The sequence below is a fragment of the Octopus bimaculoides genome, chromosome 23 (assembly GCF_046866305.1).
Source record: "Octopus bimaculoides isolate indiv1 chromosome 23, ASM4686630v1, whole genome shotgun sequence".
Classification (NCBI taxonomy): Eukaryota; Metazoa; Mollusca; class Cephalopoda; order Octopoda; family Octopodidae; genus Octopus; species Octopus bimaculoides.
In genome coordinates, this window is record NC_142950.1 from 36,245,427 (window position 1) to 36,264,328 (window position 18,902).

At 37.2% G+C, this 18,902-nt stretch overlaps 2 protein-coding genes across 3 annotated transcripts in view; both read right to left on the bottom strand.

The window, feature by feature from the left end:
• Window positions 1–3,313: 3,313 nt before the first annotated feature.
• LOC128250602 (uncharacterized) lies at window positions 3,314–16,445 on the bottom strand. The gene is made up of 3 exons (XM_089340268.1): window positions 16,181–16,445; window positions 7,297–7,674; window positions 3,314–5,217 (listed from the first exon to the last, which is right to left on the bottom strand). The coding sequence occupies exons 2-3, from the start codon at window positions 7,330–7,332 to the stop codon at window positions 3,460–3,462; spliced, it is 1,794 nt and encodes a 597-aa protein (XP_089196394.1). The 5' UTR covers window positions 7,333–7,674; window positions 16,181–16,445; the 3' UTR covers window positions 3,314–3,459.
• Window positions 12,777–18,902, bottom strand: part of LOC106878304 (protein Wnt-10a) — a 69,797-nt gene continuing 63,671 nt past the window's right edge. For both annotated transcript variants that reach the window (XM_052975979.2, XM_014927489.3), the window contains exons 3-5: window positions 18,247–18,509; window positions 17,457–17,597; window positions 12,777–16,948 (exon numbers count right to left, since the gene is read on the bottom strand). In XM_052975979.2, coding sequence (XP_052831939.1) covers window positions 16,466–16,948; window positions 17,457–17,597; window positions 18,247–18,509 — 887 coding nt within the window. In that variant the 3' untranslated portion in view covers window positions 12,777–16,465. The remainder of the gene's footprint in view (window positions 16,949–17,456; window positions 17,598–18,246; window positions 18,510–18,902) is intronic.

Genomic DNA, 18,902 nt, shown 5'->3' on the forward strand with positions numbered 1-18,902 from the left:
GGTGAAGAAACATAATGGCGATTATAACTTAATTTCGGCGAGAGACGTATCAGAAAGAGTGGCGTTTACATAGGGTAGGGTCTATGGCCCACAATGATCTAGTTGACTGGAAATATAAATTATCTCGTGGCTGGTTTATAACTAAGATAGCAATAGTAATTTTACAAAAGAATTCTTGCATATTTTCTCTACCCCCAATAAATTCAATTTGCAGAATGTATCTTAGAAGGCATTTTTTTCTGCTTGACTCTCTGCCCCCACCTCTCACACGTACACCAACCCGGCTTCGCAAGAATATTAACATTAACACTTCCCAACATAACCAAGTACCCGATGCATGTGTATGTGGTTGTGTGTGTGTGTGTGTGTGTGTGTGTGTGTGTGTGTGTGTGTGTGTGTGTTTCAATGAAATGTGAAGTAGTCATCTAGTGTAGAGGTGACGACTACCATTTACAAGAGAGCAGCCGACAGCAGCGTCTGCACTCGATGCATTCCTGAAATATCGTTGGATGGTGATTAACATGAAACCAGCCACGGAGACGTGTAACCGTTTAACTAAACCACTGAACCATTGCAACCTTTCAGCATTTCATTTTGACTTTATATAAATAGTTTACTTAGCAAATGCCTGGCCACCACACGACCACCGCTGCCGTCGCCACCACCACCATTACTATTAATGCCGCCGCCATCTTGTTTTTGTCTTCGTCATCAAGGCATTTCGTGTATTTTCGTATGTGCCTGAATGCATGTAAGTGTGTGAGTATATATGAATGCGTATATGCGTATGTGTGCGTGTGTATATATGTGTGTGTATGTACATATGACTATATGTATGTATATATATATATATATATATATATATATATATATATACATACACAGACACACACACATACATATATATATATATATATATATATATATATATATATATATATATATATATATATATATATACACATATATATATATACATGTGTACGTTTGTGTGCGTGTGTGTGTATATGTATATGTATGTTATAATTTACTTGTCACACACAGACATACTCACACGCACACACACATACATATTCAAACACATTCACATGTATGCATGCATGTATGTGTGCATGAAAGTTCTAGTGTGTATGTGTGCATGTGTGTGTGTGTGTGTATGTGTGTGTGTGTGTGTGTGTGTGTGTGTGTGTGTGCAGCGTTTGAGAGTGCACTAAATTAATATATATGTGTGTGCCGTTGAAGCCTGTTCACTGACCCGCAGAGGGTAAGCAACATGGCTGAGTCAAATGTGTAAAATAGATTGTTCCGTGCAGCTGCTAATTCGTCAACGTAATTTCGCATTTATCGACTCCACCTGGCCACCACTGCTGGCTCGTTGTTTGCTGCTAAATACAATGAAATCTGGTCAACCGACTTTAATACTACTGTTCCAGTTGAACAATTTTCCTAAGCCGGTCGCTGTGCCTGAAGGAAGGACCTTTCCACACACGCGAAGAGAAATAAGTTAGGTGTAAGGCCAGATCTTTGGGGGAGGGGTGTTAGATTAATCGATTAAATCAGCCCCAGTACTTGAATGATACTTTATCGAACTCGGTAGATTGAAAATAAATATGACCTGAGGAGCATTTGAACTCAGAAAGTAAAGATCAGGTATCATTACTACAAGGCAATCCTGTCCGACACTCTAATGCTTCTGTCCATTCCTCGTCCTTCATTGACTTAGTGACATGACCTCAAACTAAGAGGAAGGGAATAATTGACAAAATTGGTCTCAGTACATGACTGGTATTTTAGACTTACGACTTCCGATGTGCTTTGTTTTCCTTTTTTAGCAAACCGTCAAATTTAGCCCGGACACCTTATCTGTCTGTTTGTCTGTCTGTATACTTACCACACGTTCACACACACACACACACACACACACGAAAGAGAGAGGAACTGAGAAAGAGAGGGGGGAAGAAGGGAGAGAGAAGGGGATAGACAGAGATTGAGAGAAAGGTAAATAGAGATATGGATCGATAGATGTGCAACAGGTTTTTCACACTAAACAAAAACCGCTCATAAACGTCCCGCAAAAACTGCCCGGAATAATCTATTAGTTCGGCAGAAAAAAATGTGCTAAAATAAATTTTTTATGACTGAAACCATTTCAAAGAAACTTTAGTGGAAAGAGCAGTGAAGAGGTGTAATATAGAAATTATGTCCATGTGATTTAATATTTATAACTGTATGCGTTGTAGTCTCTTTCAAATAATGGAAGAAAGCCTACTTCATAATTCAATATATTCTTTAAAATATATTTCATGTATGCTTATCTGGGATTGATTAAACCACGTGATCGCCAGGAGTGAGTGAATGACTGAAAAACAAGCTGAAGGATTACTGTTAATATCGATGCAAAAACGATTTTATGTAACTAAATAACGAAATACCAAAACCAAAAGCAATTTTTAAATAAAATTTTAATGTTTCTTTTAATTATTTAAAAGCATTTTGAATTTAGATTTTCTATAGTATATATATATATATATATATATACATTCACACAGACATACACACATATATATATTAAAAAATTAGGGAATGGAGTTGATAAAATTCAGGCTACAAATATTTCATAGCTGGCGGAACCTCGAAAGAAGGATAGATCGCAAGCTACTCTTCAGGCCAAGGATACCTTGATTGTATGAAGTTTACAATGAATGTTTACTCGATTATACAGCTTCTGTTGCTAACTGTGAACTATAAAATTAACTTTTTTTTTCGCTTATTGTACTTCGATATGGGAAAAATCCACAACCTTCTGCACTAAGGAACTATTATTGTTCCTGAAAGTTGGTTTTATATCTTCTACGGATTACTTAAAACTCACTAACTTCCTACTCTTTGATCATTGAATCTTACCTTTATATATACATACATACATACATATATATATATATATATATATATATATATATATATATATATATATATATATATATATATATATATATATATATATATAGTTAATCCCCCCCACCAAAAAAAAACCCAAGAAAAAACAACAACGCGAGGACGTGGTACATGCAAAATATTAACATACGCCAAGAGAAGGAAAGAAAATCTTTGCTGCATGAGAAAGGAAACACATTACGTTTTTAATTTTCCTACGTCTTGCTAATCTCCCCCTAATCCAGTTTAATCCTTCTTACTACAGTTTAATCCTACTCCCTGCTGCATTTATCCTCCACTGTTTTTATCTACCCCTTCTAATAACCATATCCATTATAGCCTTCACACTGAAAATTTGAAAGATGGTTATAGCCAGGACTTGATAGGAACAATTTTTTTATTATCGATTCGGGAAGGATGAAAGGCAGAGTTGATTTCTGCAAGACCGGAATTAAAGGTGATAGCATTGGCCGAATTGGTTCTATTAGGCGTTTCTTTGACATTTAGTTCGTCGCTTTGAAGATGCTAGTATTTCTTTGGCGCATGATCAGTAGTGACTTCTTCCAAGTCCAGTAAGTTATAGCCTTCGGCAACGAACCAACGTTTCTTGATGATTCTATATGCCACAATAAAGAATCCAATGGCGACGCCAAGACTGAAGATGGTACTCACAACAATGGCTGCTGTAGACACTGAATGCTTGTTATTTGAGTCATGTTTGGACACAGGACTCGTCACTGTGCTGTTGTTAGTCACGAAGGTTGACGGGAAAGATTGATCAGTTGATATGTCTGATGTTGTTGTTGTGGTTGTTGTTGTTTTTAGTGTTGATACACTTGTAATTTTTGAGGTTTTTGTTGTTGTTGTTGGTGTTGCTATTTTTGTTGTTGGTGTTGTTGGTATTTTTGTTGTTGGTGTTGTTGTTGGTGTTGCTATTTTTGTTGTTTTTGTTGTTGGTGTTGCTATTTTTGTTGTTGGTGTTGTTGTTGGTGTTGCTATTTTTGTTGTTGTTGTTGTTGGTGTTGCTATTTTTGTTGTTGGTGTTGTTGGTATTTTTGTTGTTGGTGTTGTTGTTGGTGTTGCTATTTTTGTTGTTGTTGGTGTTGCTATTTTTGTTGTTGGTGTTGTTGGTATTTTTGTTGTTGGTGTTGTTGTTGGTGTTGCTATTTTTGTTGTTGTTGGTGTTGCTATTTTTGTTGTTGGTGTTGTTGTTGGTGTTGCTATTTTTGTTGTTTTTGTTGTTGTTGGTGTTGCTATTTTTGTTGTTGTTGTTGTTGGTGGTGGTGTTGCTATTTTTGTTGTTGGTGTTGTTGGTATTTTTGTTGTTGGTATTGCTATTTTTGTTGTTTTTGTTGTTGTTTGTGTTGCTATTTTTGTTGTTGGTGTTGTTGGTATTTTTGTTGTTGGTGTTGTTGGTATTTTTGTTGTTGGTGTTGTTGTTGGTGTTGCTATTTTTGTTGTTGTTGTTGTTGTTGGTGGTGGTGTTGCTATTTTTGTTGTTGGTGTTGTTGGTATTTTTGTTGTTGGTGTTGCTATTTTTGTTGTTTTTGTTGTTGTTTGTGTTGCTATTTTTGTTGTTGGTGTTGTTGTTGGTGTTGCTATTTTTGTTGTTGTTGGTGTTGCTATTTTTGTTGTTGGTGTTGTTGGTATTTTTGTTGTTGGTGTTGTTGTTGGTGTTGCTATTTTTGTTGTTGTTGGTGTTGCTATTTTTGTTGTTGGTGTTGTTGGTATTTTTGTTGTTGGTGTTGTTGTTGGTGTTGCTATTTTTGTTGTTGGTGTTGTTGTTGGTGTTGCTATTTTTGTTGTTTTTGTTGTTGTTGGTGTTGCTATTTTTGTTGTTGTTGTTGTTGTTGGTGGTGGTGTTGCTATTTTTGTTGTTGGTGTTGTTGGTATTTTTGTTGTTGGTGTTGCTATTTTTGTTGTTTTTGTTGTTGTTTGTGTTGCTATTTTTGTTGTTGGTGTTGTTGTTGGTGTTGCTATTTTTGTTGTTGTTGTTGTTGCTATTTTTGTTGTTGGTGTTGTTGGTATTTTTGTTGTTGGTGTTGTTGTTGGTGTTGCTATTTTTGTAATTGTTCTTGGTGATGTTGTTGGTGTTGTTGTTGCTGTTCTTGTTATTGATGCTGATGTTGTTCCTGATGCCCTTCCTAACGCTGTGCCTGTAGCTATTATCGCCACAGGATATTCTCTTGCTGTTATCGTTGTTGTTATTGATTTTCGTTCATTATTCATTTCGGTGCTTCTTACCAGCTGTTTCAGGAATGGGCTTGTATATACTCCATACACCTGAATACAATGAGATAAACGTAAAATTAGAAGAAAAAAAAATCAATTAATAATCACAGTAAAAATATCAACAATAAATATAGACTGTGGGGTAAGAAGTTTGCTTCTCAATCCCGTGGTTCTGGGTTCAGTCCCACTGCATGGCACCCGTGTACCAACAGTTTGTATGGAGACTGATGTACTCACTAGAGCATATAGACTCAATTACTTTAGGCTCATGATCTTTAGGTTCAAGATCTTTAGGCACAAGGTCCACTTTAGGCTTATGGGAAGGTTCCTAGAGTGGTGTAATATAAATAATAACGCAAATGGGCTGCAGTTCACTACAGCTGTTTCAGACGTGTATTTTCTTGATATACAAATCGATTACATCATGTAAAAAAAAAGACCCGTTTTTTCAAGTGAATTAAAATCCAAAATTTAATATTTAGGATTTTTGACGCAAGAAGTCTAGAATGTATTTTGTTTCTCTCATCTCGATGCCGATTGAGGGTGATGAAAGAGTCACAATGCATTCTAGACTTTTTGAGTGTTTTTTTGTTTATGATGTAACTGGTTTGTTCATCAATAAAAAACAGGCCTGAAACAGCTGTAGTGAATCTCAGCCCATTTGTGTTATTATATGTGCTGTCTTTATGTTTGCACCCACCACTGCTTGACAACCGGGATTGGTTTGTTTACGCCCCCGTAATTTTGTGGTTCAGCAAAAAAGAGATCGATAGAGTAAGCGCAAGGTTTGAAACTGATTGCTGAGGTTCATTTGTTCGACAAAACCCTTCAGGGCGGTACTCCAGCATGACCGCAGTCCAAAGATAAAGGATAAATGAGGATAAAATCAATGCAAACATTATGGTCACCATCATTATCAACAATATCACAACTATCCTTCCCCTCCTTCCCGTCATCGCCATCACCATCACCATCATCGTCGTCACCACCACCACCATCACCATCATCGTTGTCGTCGTCATCATCAAAACCAACGACAACAACAACAACAACAACAACGAGACATATCATCCCTCACCGCTTGACCTGTCAAATATAGAAGTTAAATGGCTTTCAAATCACCCTCTGTCACCTTAAAAAAGAAAGACAGCCTAGATTATAGATAGTCTGTCTGGAATAACGACAGGATGGTCACGCTGGAGCGCCTTCGATGATAAGTCTATTTAATCAAGGCTGACTTGGGATAAACAAAAACAACATAAGCATCATTATTACCATGAATATACGCCTCCTCCTCCTCCTCCTCCTCCTCCTCCTCTCCTCTCTTCTCTCCTTTCTCTTCTCTTCTCATTTTCATCTTCATCCTCTACCCCCTTGCTGTTCCTCCTATTCACGACGACCACCACCACCAACCACAACAACGACAACAACAACATTCGGAGATATTTGGAGCCAAAGACCAGGAAACGGACCCCCCCCCCCCTATCCATTGTGTCCATCAGCTCTTCACTTCAATGAACGAGACCCTGACAACTGTGATTATATTGGATCAGACCACATCCTTATATAGATTGGGAAAGAGAGAGAGAGAGAGAGAGAGAGAGAGAGAGACGAAGAGAGAGGGAGAGAGAGGAAGAACGAGTGTGTGTGTGTGTGTGTGTGTGTGTGTGTGTGTGTAGGGGGTAATAATTATAATCAGAGAATAATAAGCTATAAATATTGACTAATTACTTATTTTGACTATTCCCCAGTTGATACACGAGGACACCTTCACACTAACCCCACCTCTCTCTCCACACACACACACACACACACACGTCTTCGCATACCTTACATTAGTAAATATAACCACCCATGCATACATATATACATACATACATAAATACATACATGCTTACATACATACATACATTCATACATAATACATGCATACATAATACATACATACATACATACATGCATACATATGGGGCAACACTTTTGGGTTTGTTGTATAGGCTAGAGGGCCCGGGGGTGGCAGTAGACGGCAAATACTCTAGCTACGCTACTGTATGTGTGTGTTTGTGTGTGTGTGAGAGAGAGAGAGAGAGGGAATAGCGAAATTTACAATATATATAGAATAATACTTACGAGTAAAATTAAAGCGAGGAAATTTGATGTTCGCATCTTGATCAACTTTAGTTATAAATTCCGTTGATAGTGTTTTTGGTAGATATTTTTAAAACCACAATTTTTTGTGAGAACAAGGATCAACGGACCATCGGTAATAGAAAGGCTACGGCTAATTAGAAGGAAACGAACTGACTAAATGTATATTTCATGGAGCGAATATATAAATGGAATAAGAAAAGTGAACGGTAAGTTTCACCAAAAAACAAGGAGACGAAATATTCGTTGATATAATAACGAGGATTTCTTCGAAACAGACAGTTTCTGCTGTTAGCTCATCCTGCTGAAATATAATCAGCTAAAAGTGACTAATAATACTCGAATTACAAAGTCCAAAATCTGAAAAGAGAGATTAGAAAGATAAAAATATTAATTTATGTCAACTGTCCATGTTAGTAATTTATTAACATATTTTGTTTGCGTTTCTTTCAGTTTCTTTTTAATATTCTGAGAAATTGTGACGATTGACACCTCTTACTTACATACATATGCGCGCGCCCCTGGGCCTGTTTATGTATGTATGTATGTATATTATCAATCAGTTTCATTTCTGTATTTCTTGTCCATAGAGAAAGAGCCGGACTCTAACATAGATTCAAGGCTCCTTCATTGGAACTTTTATCAACATCATCTAGGTATTTGTGCATATGTGTGTGTGTGTGTGTGTGTGTGTGTGCAGTATTTGGTGTTAGTGTATGCGCAGATTTGTATGTTTGTTTTATGGATGCGTTTTTATGTCTAGATGCATGCATATGTATTTATGTGCTAAATTTTTGGAAATATATGTATGCATGCATGTATGTATGTTTTCTATTTTTTAAAAATTATTATAAATATTCCACTGAGGAGAGAACCGGTTTCCAACAAAGAGACAAGGCTCCATTTTTGAGATGAAGTTAACACAGACAAATTTACATTTAGAACTTGAGAAAAGTCTTGCATATTTTTACTGTTCCACTCATAGAATGCATTTTTAATGTACGAATTAGCCGGTCGATTTCTCTTTCGGAAATCCTAGTTTATCCAGATTCTCCTTTAAACATTTGCTAACAAAACCTAGAGCTCCAATTATTATTGGTATGAATATGAATTCATAGTCTGGATATAGAAGCCTCTACCACCTTCATTTCTTCTTAGGTAGAGCCTGTCAACATCACTGATTTTGTGGAAGTTCCTAGAAGTTGTCAGGATTTTGCGGGTTTTGATATCTATGGAGTGGATTTCCTCTACAGACCAATCAAGTGTCCCAAATGTTGAGAACACTTCTAGCATAAATCTTGAGATCGTCTACTAAGAAATTATGAGTTACGTTGATATTTCTTGCAGTTGAAGATCCTAGCATGTAATCAATACCCAACTATTAGGTCCCTTCCAGGTGCCTTCCCGTTCTGCAGTTTGCCTACGGCTACAGCGAAGGTGTCTGCATCAATTTTGTATGTTTTACAGTCAATGTTGGTACAGTATTCTCTTTCAATTGTATTTAACCATGATGCATTCAGGTTGAAATCCCTCTTTTTGTTTCAAATTTTTGACCAGAATGATTGTGGATCTTCTTGGGAAGGATCCTTCTTAATGGTAATGCTTTCCTTCCCCAGCTCTCTGTATAATGCTCGTAGGTTGGAAGCAAACTTGCGATTGATACTGACTCGATCAAAAATTCGCTTGCGATAGAGGAGTTTCTCGCTCATCGTCCTGAATTCATGTTAGATATTTGGTTAGTGTAATATGCATAATCATCAGAGTAAACTAGTCCCCGCATGTAAATTAACTTTTTGATACTAATTCTTATATATCTCGTTTTAAGTTCTTTTTGGGTACGGTTATCGAGATAAGACACGTAAATTATCTCGATAGCAGAATGATGTGTCAGTTGTACGAGTGTCACAAGCAAGTTCTAGGAGTATCATTGGCAAGAGTGAGTATTACAAGTGTGAGAGTATTAGATATCTCAGAATATATTATGTAAGATATATCAGAGGCACAAATATTTAAATTTAGGTACATCAGAAATTGTATGTATGTATGTATGTATGTATGTATGTATGTATGTATGTATGTATGTATGTATGTATGTGGCCTGCTTGTTTGTTGCACCTTGTTTACCATTTTGTCCTTGTTCTTTTGCCACGTCATGTACCCAGTTATGTATCTATATGTACATGTAGATGAATGTATATACATACATGTACATATATATGCATACACTCATATATTGTTTATATATATATATATATATATATATATATATATATACCTGTCTGTCTGTCTGTCTGTCTGTCTGTCTGTCTGTCTGTCTATCTGGAGTGATTATGCCAGTTTTAAATATCTCTGAATTTAATTTCCCATACAGCCCAACTTCGGCTGACTTCTAATATAGATTTCAAATTTTGGCACAAGGCCAGCATTTTCGTAGTGAGAGGGAAAATTAATTTCATCGACCCCATTGTTCAACTCGTCCTTGTTTTATCCACTCTGAAAAAAATGAGAAGCAAAATCGACTTCGGAAAGACGGACGAAAAGTCTCTAAGCATTTAACCGACGATCAGGAAAGAGTTTAATCAACGAAATCGATTCAAGTGCTTCAAATGGTCATTTATCTCATTAAGCTCGGAGGAGTAATAATCAAAGTTGATGCCGGCGGGATTTGAACTCAGAATGTAAGGAAACGAAACGAAAGCAGAAAGGATTTTGCTCAACCTTCGTACGATTTGTGGGGGCGGGGGGAAGCAAAAACACGAATTCAAGTGTCGGTGTAGAGGGCGATAACTCTGTATCTAAGATTATGTCCCTTATACCACAAATCTTTCTATCTGATTTATTTTTTCGTTTATCTTCACGGAAGTAGAAGTACGGGTGTTGCTTTCTTTTATTCGTTTCAGCTATACGGCTGCGGTCATACTGGAGCACTGACCAACCACCAAACACAAAGAGAAAGCCTTGATTTAAAAAAGATAAAGCTCCGCATAAAAGTCATTAAGTGAACATATCGTGTTTTATTGAATTCTACACACTTCCAAATGTTATGTGTATATTAATATCTACACATCGTGTTTAATAATTTATACAGACGGTATATACTAGTCTATACATGCCGTGTTTACAAGTTTATACGTACATCTGTGGCCGTATACGACAGTATCAGAAGCTTGAAAATTTTGCCAAATTATAAATTCGCCCTTAGCAATAAAGCAAGGGTTTTTCTTTAATCATAAAAACGTTTGACTGCTTATTTTTTTGTACGTCGAACAACAACGTTGATGTTTGTTCGCTGTGTATAGCAGGTAAGATATTTGTAAATAATTTACTTCTGCCTCTCTCTCCTTCAATACCCCACCCATATATGTATGTAATATATATATATATATATATATATATATATATATATATATATATATATATATATATATATATATATATATATATATATATATATATACATATATATACATATATATACATATATATAGGTGGGTCGTCTAAGAGTCCATAAGTCAGGAAGGAAAAGATGCACCCGTATATCTATCAATAGAGTGGTTGGTGTCTTATCCGAAATGTACAATATTATATTTCTGTCACGGCTTATCTTAGCAATCAGTTTCGCGCAAGGAATACCATGGAGTGTTTGGTAACAATCTGATTATATCATCTTTCGAGAGAACGTGAAATAATTCGTTCTAGAGCTGGATCTCGAAGCACAAATAAAGGGTTTTTGCAACGCGATATTTACGCGCCCCTAATACATATTATAGCCGTAGATTTAACACATATTGTGACTTTAGCAAATGTTACAGCTGAGCTGTTACGATCCCGGTACATATTAAGGGCGCCGTGTTACTCCAGGACCGTAGTAGTAACACATCTGCTGTGAGCTCAGCTGACGTTAAGGATATCGGGTTCACACGTGGTCTCTCACAGCTGCACAAAAGCCCTGTCTGCGAGGACTGAAACACAACAAAATGGTTTAATGAAAGATTCGTCCAATTTACTGCTGATGTTGCTGTTGCTTGCAGCGGTTCTGACGAAAACCGACGATGATGATGGTGATGATGATGATGATGATTTGAGGCAGACGGGGACGAGGAGGACGAGAAAGGAAAGGCTGATGGTGTAGTAGTTGTTGTTGTTGTTAAGGAAGATGATGATGATGATGATGATGATGATGGCGGTGGTGGTGGTGGTGGTTGTGGTGATGGTGTTTCAAAAGATGCTAAGTACATTGAAAAAGAAGTGACTAAAGAAGCCTCAAAGAAGTTGCTACCAGTTTGGTAACAGAATCCTGGAGCAGTAAATGACTTATTACAGCCTCACTGATTCCAATTAAGCCAGTAATGTCTTTCAGATGGACAATATTGGTCTGTGTGTTCTTTGATCAAAGCTGCTTGGCTATTTCTAAACGTTTTCACTTGAAAACCGTGTTTTGCCTCCTCCTCCCTTCTTTCTGCATGAAGAACAGCCGAGGAGCCTCTACGTGGGTCATTGGGTCAGCTAGAAATAGCTGCCCAAATCTTTCTCAAATCACATCTACCATATAAATGAAGGGAAGAATACATTAGAATAATGTACTACCCGATAGATTATGCTGAAATGAAGATTCGATAGTCACAGCCGATTACCCCGGATACTGGTCAGATGGAATTAGTGTAATCTGAGACTGACAACCACCCAGCCTTCTTATATTTTTTTTCACCTTACCCGAATCACTCAGCAGTAAAACTCAACCCCCAGCCGACAACAACAACAACAATAACAACATCGGAACATTGGGTTCCTTAGGAATTCTTTCCCTGTTCAAAGTTCTACAGTTTGGCATCAACCTCCAGAAGTTCGAGCCGAGCACCAACTGATTCGACCAATCACACCAATTTAGCAAGATTAGCAAAGGCTCATGGGAACTGTCTCTTTTCTTTTTTCTACAGATTAAGGTTTAGCTTGGAACTTTGGTGAGAAGGTTATTTGGTTAAATAAATCCCCGTACTCGAGTGAAGTTGGCGTTGGCAACGTTTGAACTCAAAACGAAAAGAGCAGGAGAAAGTGCCGCTAAGCGTTTTGTCAGGCGCGAAACGATTCTGTCAGCTTGCCACTGCTACTGCTGCTGATAATAATAATAATAATAATAATAATAATAATAATAATAATAATAATAATAATAATAATAATAATAATGATGATGATGATGATTTCTTTTAATTTAAAATTGTTTTCTGTTTCAACTTTGGTACAAGGCTAGCAATGTGGAGGTACGGGGCAAGTGGATTACATCGATCCCAGTGTTCCAACTGGTACTTGTTTTATCGACCCCGAATGGATTAAAGGCAAAGTCGACCTTGGTGGAATTTGAACTCAGAACGTGCAGATGGATGAAATGTCGCTAAGCATTTTGCTGGGCGTTCTGACGATTCTGACAGATCGCAGTCTTAACAGCAACAACAATAACAATAATAATTATAATAATTTCTTTATTAGCCAGAAGAGCTCAAAGAGATACAGAAAAATACAAAGAAACGTTGAACAACAGATTACAAAGATGTGTAAAGAAGATAGAAAGATGAAGGAGATTTGAGCTGACAATATATAAAAAGGGACGAATTCAAAATTGATAAACACACGAATTTCCACACGGGAACAAATAAAATAGTATGATAAAGCACAATAATTAAAACGAGATATTTACATAAAAATTAGACTGTCCATTTATGTTGATTAGGATGCCCCAGGTTCCTGGTTTAGCTTCCGGTTTAATTTTCATCCTAAACTTCATAACTATTGATTGTAAAATTTTCCTTGAGAAGATCTTGTATTATAAAGAGCAAATAAGGGACAAGGTCTCCTGGGTTGTTGAAATGCAACATTTCGTAAAATCTATATTTGAATTATTATTCTGTCTTTTTCTCTTTTAATACTGTTTGAAATGTTATTCCATCTCCTTCTCGGTTTGTGCTTTGAGAGTATATCGTATAAAACCCTGATTAGAACTTTGTTTTTTTTTGTGCGAATGGCTGTGGATTTCATTTTGTTGAGGGTAAGGACTGGTTTCACTCGCAGTGAATCTCCTTCATAACATAGAAATTCTTCCTAAGCAGATCAACTACTTCTTTGCAGATGTACGTCACCTCACATTTCATGTTTGTTTATTATTACTTTGTTTTTTTTTTTACGCAGGGGCTTTTTCTGAAGAGGTCTGCTTTTCTCCCTTTGGCCTCCATTTGATCTGCATTCTCATAAGTAGATGGATTTATACGGATATGAGGGGTAGTTTTAATACTTATAACAATAGATGAGTGGCCTAAAGCGATATTTAACACTGTAGGTTTCCATTCAGTTTCCTAAATGGTGATTATTTCTTTCTTTATAAATGTAACATAATTTAAGAAAAGCAGCTATATTTAAGTATAGAGCAGTAATTATTTGGTGTATGTCTTTGAATAATTCAGACATTTTCTGAATCTCTCCGACTCTTGATAATTTGTGTTCTATGTAACACTCAGTCTATTTTCTTAATATAAACGATAACGGAAAGCAAACTTATTTGATAAAATGCTAAATAAATAGGTTGTTCAGTAATTCTAAGAATAATAGAAACTAACTTACTTTCGATAGGATTTATTTATCTGCAAGATTGATCATTTATAATAATAGTGGTCCTCAAATGTAATATAAGATCTTGGTAAAGTTGGACATTCAAACCAGTTATCGATTTCTAACTGGGTAGCTTTTTCCTCAGCATATAAATCCATACAATTGACTGTAATACCATTAATTACTTTTATAAGTATTTCTAATGCTATTATAGTGTTTCTCTTACTTTCATCCATTGTTAATATTGAAAAATCTTTGAACATCTGAGCTTGAAGAACTAGCAATACCAGAAATTATCAAATTATTAGATGCCAAACCTTATAACAATAAAGTGTAAAGATCGCTGTGAGAGATCACAGCTCAGAGAAGATGAATAATTTGTTTAACAAGAATTCTATCTAAAACATCCGTTCACAGTTAATCTCATTTTGTTGCCAGAAATCAAAGCAAATGTTGAAATATTGTAGAATGCATATTGGTTGAACGTCAAACAACCTCGTACCGTACAAATTGTGCTATACTAATATATGGTCCAAAAGAACCAAAAGTTATATTTTATTTATGTCCATCTCGCTTCCGATGCTTTCGTTGCTCAAAATCGAAATTCAAAGTGTCCAGCATCTGAGAGCTAGATTGACTTATATAAATAGCCTCCAACCAAATCAAAAGGATTTCTTTTATGAAAGTTATTCAAAGCTTCTATTTCAAACAGACGTATAAAATCACTTGATTCATTTCTTTTGCTGCAAGAATTTCGTCGAGACGTGAAAATTAGAATCACAATGTTTAAAGTTTGAGTTTGAAATCATTTTTTTTTATATTGCTCCACTTGGTTGTATTACTTTTCTCCCTGGATTGTTCTACACAGTTGTGTATTTTCTTCACACACACACACACACACACACACACACACACACATATATATGACGGTTATCGAGCGGCGGTAGGGGACAAACGCAAACACAAGGTGATGATTCAGCATGGCCGCAGTCTAATGACTGAAACAAGTAAAAGATAAAAAATGTATGTATATAAGTATACACACACACATGCCCCTACGTACACATACGCACGCGCACACACTCACACATTAAGAACAAACACAAAAAAACAACAACAACGCGAGGACGTGGTACATGTAAGGTATTAGCAGACGCTCAGAGAAGGAAAGAAAGGTGGTTTAACGTTTCGAGCAGACGCTCTTCTTCAGAAACAGAGGAAAGTCCAATAGAAAGGAAAATGGAGGGGAAAAAAATCGCCAACGATTTACATGTAGTTATAGTTAAAAAAAATAATAATAATACTAAGGGTTCGGGAGAGAATCAGGTACTTAAATGGTAGCAAGATTGAGCATCAACTCAATGCATTTTCTTTGAAATATAATGTTGAAGCAAATCGTAAAATTATTACTTCTTGGTGGAAAGGCGGTGAGCTGGCAGAATGGTTAGAGGCATTTCGTCCGTAACTTACGTTCTGAGTTCAAATTTTGCCGAGGTCGTCTTTGTCTTTCATCCTCTCGGGGCCGATAAAATAAGTACCAGTTACGCACTGGGGTCGATGTAATCGATGTATCCCCTCCTGCAAAATTGCTACCCTTGTAGCAAAATTTGAAACCATTATTATTATTATTATTATTAGTAGTAGTAGTAGTAGTAGTAGTAGTAGTAGTAGTATGGCGACGACGAGCTGGCAGAATGGTTAGCACGCCGGGCAAGATGCTTAGCAGCATTTCGTCTGTCTTTATGTTCTGAGTTCAAATTCCGCTGAGGTCGACTTTGCCTTTCATCATTTCGCAGTCGATATAAGTACCAGTTGAGTTCCGGGGTCGATGTAATCGACTCTTCTCTCCCCCCACCACCAAATTGCTGCCCTTGTGGCCAAATTTGAAACCATTATTATTATTATTATTATTATTATTATTATTATTATTATTATTATTATTATTATGATGATGATGATGATGATGATGATGATGATGATGATGAAGGCAGCGAGCTGGCAGAATCGTGAGGACACGGGACAAAATGTTTAGCAGTATTTTGCCCGTCGCTACGTTCTGTGTTCAAATTCTGCCGGGATCGACTTTGCTTTTCATCCTTGCGGGGTCGATACATTAAGTACCAGTGAAACATTGGGGTCGATGTGATCGATTAGTCCCCTCCCGTCAAATTTCAGGCCTTATAAAAGGATTATTATTATTATTATTATTATTATTATTATTATTATTATTATTATTATTATTATTATTATTATTATCATCATAATCTACCGTTGTAGCTAGTGCAGTTTTAGCTTCTTGTCAATGTTATTGTATTTACAGGGAGTGAAAGATGCAATGGTCCAATGAAAATTTCGATTTATGACCGCTGGGTGGCAGTTTCGTATGTCTGATGTTGCTGTTGCTGTCGTCATCGTCGTCGTTGTTGTCGTTGTAGTTGCTGTTGCTCCTGTGGCTGTTCTTGCTGCTTGTGATATCATGCAGTTGTGTCCCTGAGCAAGATACTTCAACTCTAGTCGTATTAATGTTTCGCTGACTCTTGTTTTAAGGCGGCGATCATTTACAGACAGTCACCCATTCATCGAAAACACACTCGTCACATAAGACATAACAGCACCAATAGAATTTACAGTTGCATCTTTCGGTGCGTCGAACCCTGAGAGTATTGTATCCACGACCGCAACACAAAGTATCACAGTTGTCCACATCGGAACCAGTTCGATTACAAAAACGGCCTGTGGTACCAAGTGAATCGATTTCAGGATCTGGGTCACAAAAACTAGGGGACTTTTCATAGTAAACCAGATCAGTTTTGCGTGGATATCGGCCCCGAAGGCGCTTCCTCTTTCTTTTCTTTCTGCCCTTTTGGGCTTGTCTGTTGTGTTTCGTCTTAAGATCTATTTTCAACGTTTCCATTCGGCTGTGTTTTTGCAACATGGCTGTAGTCGTGGAAACGGGTTTCTTCGGACGTCGTCGTCGTCGTCGTCGGTGGCGGTCACGTGTTACTAGCGAATTCGCGACTGTGTTGTGAAGGATGACCTGTAAGAGAAAATAAGGTCATTGTTACGAAACATCATCATCATCGTCATCATTATCAACAACAACAACAACTCACACAATTTTAGCCCCTTATATTCCCTACTACCCTAGTGTTACTTTTTTTAATTGACTCTCAAAGGAATGATGGATTATCTGTAATGATGTTTAATGTTGTTTCAAACAACTTACAGAGCGGTATTTTGTCCGCCATTTTGGCAATCTGACGCTAAATTCAAGTGGTGGGTGTTGTCTTTTCATAATGGACCTCAGCGAATCTACTAAGCCGAACCGACCGTTGTCCATCCACGTCTTCGAATATCTTAAATAACATAAAAACGTAATTTAAGAAATTGAATAATAAACCATTTACCAATCGCTGTTTTCACAGAAGCAAAAGCCTCCCGTATTACCTTCTTTCACTTTGTACCAATGTTTGATTGTACACACACACACACGCGCGCGCTCAAGACTTGTGCGTCTTACGAAATCAGTTTCGAAATTTCCTCACCTTTCTCGCTGCTTTGAATTTCTCCTTTAGAACTGTTCCGACTTCGCGAAAGTCAGCTGTCGATTTCCAGCATGTCTTCATTTCACAACTTCCAGACATTCCATGACATTTACACGTTCTTCCAACGTTGTTGATTACAGCCTGAAAACGAAATGAATTTGAATAAATAAATAAACCTCAATATCGATTTCCAGGATTTTTATTACAAGTGGCACATGAAACAGAAGGTATATTTCTTTATTCTTTCAGTGTATAGCTTGCGGAATGGTTCCAATCTTCTGCCGAATATGGCTTTTGGTCTGGGCTGTAGTATTACACCCACACGCCTCGTATGGATATTTTGAATTCACAAGAAAACAAAAAAAAGAAATTCTAGACGAGGTGCTTTAAGGGCTGCTGGGGACTGAGAGGGGTATTATCATAGATAGGGGAGACGAGGTGGGTATTTTTTTTATCGAGGCGGCCGTTTTGAGTCCGCTGTTTAAGCTTGTATAGACTCTATTGCAGCCCACCATGTTTAATTCGCGGGAAGATCAAGTTTGTAGTGAAGCCAACAAATAGACATACGGTCTATTTTGCCGAACCGCTAGGTTACAGGGACGTAAACATACCAACATCGATTGACAAGCGATGGCGGAGGACAACACACACACACACACACACACACATAGTTACGCACACATGTATCTAGAGAGGGAACGAACAAAAATAATAAAAGAGGGAGAGAGAGAGAGAGAGAGAGAATAGTAGAGGGGAGGTGTTGAGGAGAGACAAAATGTTGATAACAAACCAGTCGTCCAGCTCTGTGGTTGTGGAGGTTGATCTGTGCTTGGATATCTTTCGCTGTGTCTTTAGCATCGAGGAACTTCCGGGCGAAGTGGTCACCAAATTCGATGTTGTGACTACATCCACCCCATTCCCAGCTGATAGCTGGACCGTGTGACGTCATGTCACAACCGCATGACCGAAGCTTGCCCAGGCTGCAGGCTGTGGAGACTTGATGTGTTACACCGGCAGCACTAATTGCATGGGCGAAGGCTGTCTCTCTGTAACCTTTCCAAGATAGAGCAAAAAATCAAAAAAAAAAAAAAAAAAACATGTAGGTTCAGGAAATAAATAACAAAGAAAGAGAGGGGAAAGTAGAGAATGAAGATGACGATGAGAGGGTGATGATGAAGCAGAGTAGGAGGAGGGAGAAAAAGAGAGAAATTCGGAATGAGTGTCGTAAATTTAGTCAAGTATTGTAGGAGTATTTTTTTAATACCATTAGTCTGGTGAAATGGTTCACATCCCTCAAATACAATGTCCACTACTATTACTCACTTCAACACTGTACCTATCCATTCAAAACTTTAAAAGGAGGCGAAATTTAAAAGAATATATTGTACCATAAATTACAGCAACGTAGTGTTATGTATTTTGTGTGTGTGTCTTTGTCCCCCACCC

Bases quoted from the DNA above. Each gene is read 5' to 3' on its own strand.
- LOC128250602 (XM_089340268.1), bottom strand. From the start codon at position 7,332: ATGCGAACATCAAATTTCCTCGCTTTAATTTTACTC. The intron at 5,218-7,296 runs GTAAGTATTATT...CATTGTATTCAG, and splicing joins TCCTCGCTTTAATTTTACTC to GTGTATGGAGTATATACAAG.